Source organism: Clarias gariepinus, chromosome 1 (genome assembly GCF_024256425.1).
Source record: "Clarias gariepinus isolate MV-2021 ecotype Netherlands chromosome 1, CGAR_prim_01v2, whole genome shotgun sequence".
NCBI lineage: Eukaryota > Metazoa > Chordata > Actinopteri > Siluriformes > Clariidae > Clarias > Clarias gariepinus.
The window spans coordinates 10,501,946-10,512,553 of NC_071100.1; the positions used below are offsets into that span (position 1 = coordinate 10,501,946).

The 10,608-nt window shown below is 36.0% G+C and overlaps 1 protein-coding gene across 1 annotated transcript; it reads left to right on the forward strand.

The window, feature by feature from the left end:
* Nucleotides 1-392: 392 nt before the first annotated feature.
* On the forward strand, nucleotides 393-1,800 carry LOC128520074 (snaclec coagulation factor IX/factor X-binding protein subunit A-like). The gene is made up of 2 exons (XM_053494100.1): nucleotides 393-528; nucleotides 1,430-1,800. Exons 1-2 carry the CDS (start codon nucleotides 393-395, stop codon nucleotides 1,798-1,800), a joined length of 507 nt encoding a protein of 168 aa, XP_053350075.1.
* The last annotated feature ends 8,808 nt before the right edge of the window (nucleotides 1,801-10,608 follow it).

Here is a 10,608-nt window from a genome sequence, read left to right on the forward strand (position 1 = left end):
AATTTGTGATGAATAAAAGTGTTAGTTTTGTATTAATAACAAACCCCTGCAAAATAAATGTGCCATAAAATAAGCATTATATGAGAATTTGTATTAATCGTCTCGATGTCAGTCCTGTGTCTAGGGTTAATTTTAATAGTAATACTATACACTTACCTAAATGATCATTAGGAACACCTGTTCAATTTCTCATTCTCAGAAGAGCATGAAGTTAACTCTTCTTATAGGTATTCTAGTAATATTTATTGTCTGAATTATATTTTTTTCTCTTTCTCTGTTGTTCCCCCCAGTTATGGGATCAGCATTGCACTTCATCCTGCTTCTCTCAGGTCAGTTTCTTTGAATTCATAAAGATCTTCTATTTCATTATCACACTATTCAGCTCAAGACCAATGTCTATCCCAGTAGGACTGTGGACTCTCACTGTGGGGGAATATCATCAGTTTTATGTGGTGAACACAGAGCTAAACTGGGCCGATGCTCAGGCGTACTGCAGAGCGAATTACACTGACCTGGCAACCATTGAGAGTGAAGAAGAGATGAATACTGTAAAAGCCATGATTAAAGGGTGTAGTGATTATTTCTGGATAGGAATGAGGCAGACTGATAGCAATGTAAGTATTATAATTATCTGACTGCAGATAGTGTAGCACTGAGGATATTTCTCTTTTGTGTCCTTTTAAATAACTTCACAATAATTAATGATTTAAATACATTGAATTACATAAAAGCAATAGCAGGTGCATATCTGTAAGACAATACGCTTAGCTGATCAGTTTATTAAACATGTTTACGGTGTACAAATAGCTGTTTCTGTTTTGGTTTTGTGCCTTGATATACAGTACCTTACAGCTATAACACATGCGCTCTCTCTCTCTCTCTCTCTCTCTCTCTCACTCACTCACTCACTCACTCACTCACACACACACACACAGGTATTAATCATTAATTAATTTATTAAATGAATATTTTTTTAGTGCTGCTGCTCAGCCAGTTATAACAATAAGTTCTGGGTCTGGTCAGATCAGTCTTGTGTCTCATACTTCAACTGGGATGTTGGCGAGCCAAACAACAATGGGACTGATAACTGTGTAACATTAAGAGACAGTAATAAATGGAATGATGCAGGCTGCAACTGGACTGACAAATTTATCTGCTATAAAAGTGAGTAATGTAACAGAACATTAGTAATAGATTTACTTCACAGGATTAATTATTTCTCTTTAACAGCTTGTTGTTGGAGCTGGGGGAACAGAGATATAAATTAGCCATCGGTTTTTATGCAACTTTTTAAAATACATTTTTATACTTTGTTATTTATGACTAATTTTTAAAATAATTTATTTCTTTGTTTCTTATACTTGTTATTCATTTACAAACTAATTCATATTATATATTTAGTAATATATTGTGATTATTAATTTTGCAGAGCGAACTCCACTGATCATAATTAAAGAGGAGAAGACGTGGAAAGAAGCCCTGTGGTTCTGCAGACAGAATCATGTGGACCTGGTTTCGGTTCAGTCACAGGAAATGCAGGACTTGGTGGAAGTTGTCACTCAAAATGCCTTCACTAATGTGACACGTGTGTGGGTTGGTCTGCGTCACACCTGCGCTCAGGGCTTCTGGTACTGGGTGGCAGGAGAGCCCATCTGCTACCAAAACTGGGCTCCAGGTAATGGAACCGGAGTGGAAGACTGTGGTGATGTGGAGAGAACCGGAGCGATGCTGTTAGACAGTAAGAAGTGGATCAGCCTGCCAGAGACTCAAACACTCCCCTTCATCTGTGTCACCACCTAGTGGAGGTCAGAGATCTGTACAATTGTCTATTATTTAAATTATTTGTGGAGAATGAAACTGGTTCATGTTCTGTTTTCAGACTATTAGAAGTGGACACATGAAGTTCAGCTGGATCCTTACAGTTCAGGACCAGACGTTTCTTTCTCATCATGATTCTACTCCACTTTATTGACATGCAAGTACAATAATCTTTAAGGAAATGATTAAAGAAAAGCCAATATTATTGGCTTAACTGTTAGCAACTGACTATTACTAGAATAAATTGAGTCTTTTCTTTTGATCTCATGGACTATACTGTATTATCAGTAATGCATTGGTTAGCTGTTTCGTGTTTTATTCATATTTTTATTTGGTTTGTTGGGAATTAATTTGTTATGTGTAGCAATGCAACTGGCTCACCTACACAAATACAGCAGATGATACTGTAATTTTCAAACAATGTATTTTTTTTTTCTAGTAAGAATATATATTTTTTCTGTATAATATAATGGACCTGTCATAGTAATAGTGACATTGTAATAGTGTGTTGTGTGACAAATCTATTTAAGTAACTATTTCTAAATATTAACCAATAGTAGTGGTGTGAGCCTTCTCCATATCTCTTTAAATTTGATGCAGTTTTAAAGTAGCAGCACTGGCAGCTTAATAAAGAATTATTTCATCAGACAATGTGTTTGAGCCTTACCAATAAAAAGAAAATACAGTTTATTTTCTGCAATATAATTAGCAGCACAAGAAATACTACAGCTGTTTTTTTTTTTTCAATTTGACTACTTCATTAAAACATTAGTTAGCCTGTGGCTTAGTTACAGACAACCTGCCACAAATAGATTGTAAAGCTCATCAGCACTGTTGGTTTGTTAACTGCTGATCCTTTTCCAAAATGAATAGATAAATAAATATGTTTACTGAAATTATTGTGTGTATACGTACATTTCTTTTTACATTTTAGAATTTATATTTATCACTCAAAGTCCATGTAGATTTTGTAATCGGTTGTGCTGGCAAAAGCCTGAGCTAGAGGTTACCCGAATCAGATATCGCCTACAGCATTACACTCCCTCCAATGTCTTTTCTTCATCCCACAGTACAGAACATCCAGATAAAATCACTTCCTCCTTCTTTTGCCCAACTTGAATTGCTCAAGTCTTCTCCATATGTTGCGTTCGAACCACTGACTACAAGAAGCAGATATTTGCTGACCCCCTAATACACTCCAGACCCTTCACATGTGCTCCATCATGCACTACTGTTATTAGATCAATAACTTTTTTCCTTCATCTGTGAGCATCCATAATGCTTTGGCTTATTGGTGCACAATAAAGAAATAAAATCTACTACACTGTATGTACATAAAATTTCATGTATTTAATTGATGGTTCTGATCCCTCATACTTGTAGTATTTTTTAGATTTCTATTCGTATCCTTCAAGTGCTTAATTGAAATATGGAGCAAGTGTTGATTTTTCATGGTTACTTAACCTGGAAAAAAACACTGCAATATCTTTTCATTCTGTATTTACATGCGTGTTCTAGTTATATATTTTATTAAAATATACAGATTATAAATTGTTAACTTTTTACTCAACTTGAGCCCAGAGGTTTTGTTTTGGACTCCATGTTCCAGAATGCACCTTGGTCAGGTGATGGGAGCTGTTTTGTTCACTTGTCTGTTGTTTCATGTTCTTTGTAGGCCATGGCTTTTTTTTACTTTTCTTTATTAAAAAATTAAGTCTTAACCTCTGCTAATATGCCTCGCCCATCATCGTGAACACAAAACATAGTGAATACAAACGTGACAGTGACACAGCACAAGGATTGGATATCAGCTGTGCTGACATTCAGTACAAAAGCACGTAATTAGAATTTGGTAATTTAACTATTAGTCCTTTTGCTCTAAAATATGTTTTTTTTTCTTCTATTTTCAGATTCTATGCTTCTCTAGAAACAAAATTAGTGTCCTTTCAGAAAGCTTTATGCATCATTTTTTTTTTTACTTTTTGAAAGTAATTCTACAAAATCAAAATGTCACTAAAACCAAATTTTGCCAGTTGGTTGTTTCACTGACTTTTTTGGTGAATTTTACATCCTTCCCTGCCAAGGATTTTCCTTATCTATTAAATTGCTTCTCCACAATTTATAATTATTAAGAAAACTGTTGATCTGTTGTCCTTGGCTGCAGTCTTTCTACACCTGCTGCATCATTTCCTGTTGCTCACTTGATTCTTAAATCAATTGTTTGATGCAAGAACAGTTAATTCTTTTATCACCGATCTTTGATTAACAGACTAGTAGATGGAAACATGGGTCTGGCCTTGTGACATGCCTTGGTTGTCTGTGCAATGTTGAACATTTACCACCAGATTTCACCCCAGGCCCGAGCATCTAATCAACTGGAAAGCATGAACTACTCTTATGCTGGTCAAGAAAAAATAATACCCATTAATAAAGGAAATGATTTAATTACATAGAATCATGCACCACTGATTAATGTATTATCACACAGGAAAAAGTAGTTGCGCATAAAAAATTATTATTATTATTATTATTTATAATAATGTGCTCAATGGTCATTTACATATTTCTCAACAAGAATAATTTTTCCCTCAATAATTAAATAAACGTGTATACAACAGATTATCATTGTTCAACCAAACATAAAGTAGTTATATAATAAAAAAATATGCATATGACGATAAAATTTATATTATTATTATTATTATTTTTTTTATTATTATTATTTTAATGAATTTCTTTTATTTTTGTGAAGCTGCTTTGAGACAATGACCATTGTTAAAAGCCCTATATAAATAAAGTTGAATTGAATGAATTGAAATCTCTCTCTCTAAATTAGGCAGAAACCTTTTTATTTTTTTTTTCCTTTAATTATAATTTGTTTTGTAGTATTTATAACAAATTAATTATTTCCAAACCATGTTGGATTGATTGTGAATTTCTATATGCAAGTTTTGTACAGAAGATGTTTAGGGCCACCATTTAATTATTATTATTATTTTTTTAAAGTCTGAAGTTGACTTCAAATTCTGACTTTTAATTCTTCAATTAAAGTCACAAATCTGAGAAAAAAAATTATGACAAAAAAATATATTTTTTTATACATACACTACCAATGAAAAGTTTGGACATATCTTCTAATTCAATGTTTTTTCTTTAGTGATTTTATTTTCTAGAACGATACTGGAGATTAGGTGGATGGAATTTATAGATGGAATTAGGTGATAAATTAAGAACAACAACAAAAGTTAGTTATTTTTTGTTCTGGAACAGTTCTTGCAGGAACAGTATTGTCAAGTGAATTTGCAAGACCTATCAACCACCATGATGACCTTCCCAGTAAAGTAAGACCAAAACTTACCTCTGCTGCAGCAAAGCATTTGTTGCTTGCACAAATATACATTCACTTTATACATTGTGTGACAGTGACCATACCTAACTGTTATCTCTCTTACTCTTCTGCTCTCTCTCCTCTTCCATCTCTTCTCCTCTCTCTGTCTACCTTTCTCTCTTTTCCTCTACCTGTCTCTCTGTCGAGCTATAAATGTTTCTCCTGAGCTGTCAGTCATCCAGACTCCCTCTGCCCTCTAAAGCTGTCTGACTCATTCTGGTGTCCCGCTTCTGGTTGAAAATCTCGTTGCATGGATGCCTTATGTGGTCTGCTTGGGATGTATTTGGTGACTGGGGACGGTTCCACTTTTCCACAAAGACAGGCCTGTCCTCAGCTGATGCTGAGAGCTGTTGTCTAAGGACTTGTGCCTGCAGTCACTCGATAGTTCAGGACTGGAGTTTCCTACAGTCTGAGCCTTCAATAACAAACTGGACTCTACATTCAATTCAATTCAATTTAATTTATTTGTCTAGCGTTTTTAACAATTGTCAGTGTTTCAAAGCAGCTTTACACAATCAAAAGAATGATTTAGGTTTGAGTAGAATGTAAATGTGTATGATTTAAAATGGTCAGACAGTCCCTGGTGAGCAAGGCGAGGGCGACAGTGGCAAGGAAAAACTCCCTGAGATGGTAAAAGGAAGAAACCTTGAGAGGAACCAGACTCAACAGGGAACCCATCCTCATTTGGGTGAAACAGAAAGCAGTAAATGATCTGCATTGATACTGTGTATTAGGTGGCAGCCAGTTCAGCTATAACAGTTGATGTTAATTGATGTTAATATGTAGTCCAGATAGTTATTGGAGACTCAGGTAGACTTGTAGGAAATTCCAGTCCTGAACTATCAAGCAACTGCAGCCAAGTCAAGTCCTCAGAGAAACAGCTGTCAACACCAGTTGAGGCCAGAACCGTCTTCATGGTAAAGTGAAACCATCCCCAGAAACCAGACACATTCATGAGACACAAGGAGCATCCATGTGACGAGATCTCCAACCAGAAGTGGGGCACCAGGATGGGTCAGACAGGTTCAGAGGGTAGAGGGAGTCTGGATCACTGGCAGCTCAGGAACGACATGTGTAGCTCGACAGAGAGAGAGAGAAAGAGAGAGAGGGAGAGAGGGAAGAAAAAGAGCAGGAGAGAGAGCAGAAGAGAAGAGATAACAGTTAGGTCTGGTCACAGTCATGTAATGTATAATGTAAATGTAAATTTAGTGCAGAGTGCAAGCAGAGACTCCGGCAGGACTACCTCTGACAGCATAACTAAAAGGGAGAGCCAGAAGGAAACACAGACATGAGGGCTTCCTGAGATGAAAGCAAACAATCACCTCACCGTCAGCAAACCTGAGTGATCAATGAGAGTGGGGAGGACAGCATCTAAACATACCAGTTCACCATAATACTCTACGTCCATGAGTCCCCCAGATCTGCTCCTTTACCTAAGGCTAAACTATTTATAAAATTACTTGATTAAATAAATAGGTTTTTAGCCTGGACTTAAACACTGAGACTGTGTCTGAGACCCGAACACTATTTGGAAGACTATTCCATAACTTTGGGGCTTTGTAAGAAAAAGCTCTGCCCCCAGCTGTATTTTTCATAATACGAGGTACTGACAAGCCTGCATCCTTTGATCGAAGTAGGCGTGGCGGATCAAAAGACACTAGCAGTTCACTCAGATACTGCGGTGCGAGACCATTTAATGCTTTATACGTCAAGAGTAGTATTTTAAAATCAATGCGAAATTTCACAGGGAGCCAATGGAGTGACGATAAGATAGGGGTGATGTGCTCATATCTTCTGGTTCTAGTGAGGACTCTCGCTGCTGCATTCTGGACTAGCTGAAGCTTATTTATGCACCTAGTTGAACAACCAGATAGAAAGGCATTACAATAGTCCAACCTAGAGGTGATAAAAGCATGAACTAGTTCTTCTGCATCGTTTAGTGACAATATATTTCTTATCTTGGCAATATTTCTGAGGTGAAAGAATCCTATTCTGGTTATATTACCCTGTGGAACACCAAACTCCACTAAAGAACATGCAGAATAATCACCATTTAAATCTACATAATGATAACGATAGGTCAAATACAATCTGAGCCAGGAGAGGGCTGTACCCTTAATTCCTACTACATTTTCTAATCTTTGAAGAAGAATAGCGTAATCAACGGTGTCAAAAGCTGCACTGAAGTCGAGTAATACAAGCATAGTTACACAACCCTGATCAGAGGCCAATAGGAGGTGATTTACTACTTTAACGAGTGCTGTCTCTGTGCTGTGATGAGGCCTAAATCCTGATTGATACAGTTCATGTATGCCATTTCAATGTAGATATGAGCATAGCTGCTCCGCTACTATCTTTTCCAGAATCTTAGAGATAAAGGGGAGGTTTGATATTGGCCTGTAATTGGACAGCTGACAGGGGTAGAAGTCAGGTTTCTTAATAATCGGTTTGATAACTGCTAATTTAAAAGATTTTGGAACATATCCAATGCTGAGTGAAGAATTAATTATTCTCAACAGGGGTTCTGTTATTGCTGGTACTATCTGTTTAAGAAAATGTGTCGGTACAGGATCTAATATACAGGTTGATGAATTTGAAGAAGAGATGAGTGAAATTAGTTCATTCTCTTCAAGGGGAGTAAAGTATTCTAGGTTCTGATCTGACATGGCTAGATTAACATCTGCATCAATTACATTGTTTGGTTTCAAAACCTCAATTTTATGCCTAATATTTACAATTTTATTATTTAAAAAGTTCATGAAGTCCTCACTATTGCATGATGTTGTTGTGGAGATTTCTGCAGTGGTCTTATTTCTGGTTAATTTGGCTACAGCATTAAATAAGAATCTAGGATTATTTTTGTTATTTTCTATAAGAGTGGAGAGATATGTTGATCTAGCTACACTAAGAGCTTTTCTATAGTTCAGGATGCTCTCCTTCCATGCTATTTGAAATACTAGCAATTTAGTTTGACGCCATTTACCTTCAAATTTCTGAGCGGTCTGTTTTAAATTGTGTGTGTGTGTGGTTGTTATACCAGGGAGCAAGTTTTTATCTCCAATAATTTTTCTTTTAACTGGAGCTACATTATCTAAGGTATAACAAAATGTCGACTCTAAATATTCAGTCGCCTGATCGAGTTCTGTGGGGTCAGACAGTGATCCAATCAAAGTTGATAACTCTGGGAGATTACTGATAAAACTCTGTGTTGTAGTTGGTGTAAATGTTTAATGCAGTAGCGCGATGCTGTGCGTACATTATCACTATGACACACTGATTTACTCTTACTGAGTCTAGTATGGACATACATGCTGTTCTCAGAGGGTCTTTTGAATTCGCAAAATGAATATTAAAATCTCTAGCAATTAACACTTTGTCTACAGAAACGACTAGGTTTGGGAGGAAATCTGCAAATTCACAAAAAAAATTTAGAGTACGGCCCTGGAGGTCTGTAAATGACAATTAGTGGGATCGACTGAACTGACTTAATATTCGTAGCTATACTTGTTATGTTACTTTAGAGAAATTCAAATGAATTAAATTTGTGTCTGTGTTTTTGTACGATAGACGGATTATCATTGTGAATAACTGCGACGCCTCCTCCTCTACCAGTTAACCGATGCTGGTGTATGTAGCTGTATCCCGGAGGACTAGCTTCATTTAGAGCTACATACTCATTCTGTGTAATCCAGGTTTCTGTTAAACATAATATATCAAACTCCTGGTCTGTGATAGTTCTATTAACAATAACTGCTTTAGATGTGAGAGATCTAATATTTAACAGTCCTAGCTTCAGATCAGCACATTGAGATCTGGGGAATTTAAGGATGAAGTCAATACCTTGAATTCTTTGTCATGTTTCTCAAAATAAGTCACCTCACCTGTCAGTGGTTAATATATGTTACGGCTAATTGGTGTAGATTAGATTCACTGCCTAAAGCACTGAGCAGTTTTAGAGCACAGGATGTCAGTGACACTTGAGCAGTTGCTACATTCTTTAGTTACGCAGGAGCACAAGTCGTGAGTCCCATACATAAGTGGTTGGATCGTATTGTCATATTTATCCAGGCTCTGTGTTGATGAGTGGGTCATACAGTGCATAATGACAGTGTGCGTGCTCTCCTTAATGAATGAGGACTAATAAAACTATAATAGTGATAATAGAACTCACTTTTGTTTCATGTATTTATGTTTTCAGATAAATTGAAAAAGCTTATACAAAAGCTATTTAAGCTATAATGTTGGATTCTAATCTTTATAAATGAATAAGGTGATTTTTTTTAAAGGATAAAAGAAGCTGGTGCAGGTTGAATCACTCTGAGATGGAAAGCACTGATTAGTATGGCACCAGGAGGTGCAGTTTCTAACCCACTGTACCACATCATTTGTTTATGAAACGCTGTGCTGAGCAAAGTTTAAAAAGAGTAACAAGGCAACTCATCTTTAAATCTTTTTACAAGTCTGATTAAGTTTTAACAGACTAAACCAGACTTGTAAATATTTTTTATAGCTTATAAAACACACTTTTACTGCAACTAAACCAAAAAAATTGTAGAATTATAAAGTTATTTCTTCCCTGGGAATGACTGTAAAGATGCTGTTTTCTCTGTCTTTTTTTGGCATGTGTTTTGTTTCGTATTCTTTGGAACTCACAATGAGCTTTACATTTATATTGTACATATTTTTTGTTCCTGCTCTTCCTCTTTTCTGTGCTGTTTTCCATATGTTTCCAAAACACAAAATGCTAATTAACTGAAACACACATTCAGTGTAGAACTGTATTTTAGTTTTGTTCATCAAGATTAATAATAATATTAACTACGAGAAATTTTGCCATGAAGCTTACATCAGTGAGCCGAGGAACAACAAGACAACAAAGAATCAAACTCTTTCTGTCTGGTACAAAAAGTAATTGCGATACAGTGGTAAACAATGTATTTAATATAGTTGCAGTTTGACTTCAAAGCTTGAAACACAAAATCAGCTAAAGAAGCCCTCCTTAATGATTTAGGACTAATAAAACATTAATTATAATCGAATTCGCTTTTATTAAAAAAAAAAATTCAGATCATCTTTAATTAAACAAAAGCTACATCTCAAAAAATGTTGGATTATGATCTATATAAATGAATAAAATAGTTTTTAATGAAAAAAAAAGAGAACTGGTGCACGATAAACCCCTTTGAGATGAAAAAACACTGATTAGTGTAAGGGACCACCACTAAAGGTCGCTGTTTGTTTTTTGTAGTTTTAGTTTGCTGGCTCAGTTTCCCAGAAGGCACGTCGGTCAGGTGATGCGAGTGCACACCTGAGCCGAGGTAGCCCATTAGACCATCTATAAATAGCTGTTTAGTCTGGGAAACTGGGTCGAGAGGGCTGATTGTGAGACAAGTCGTCTGACT

Bases quoted from the DNA above. Each gene is read 5' to 3' on its own strand.
- LOC128520074 (XM_053494100.1), top strand. From the start codon at position 393: ATGTCTATCCCAGTAGGACTGTGGACTCTCACTGTGGGGGAATATCAT. The intron at 529-1,429 runs GTGAAGAAGAGA...TTAATTTTGCAG, and splicing joins TGACCTGGCAACCATTGAGA to AGCGAACTCCACTGATCATA.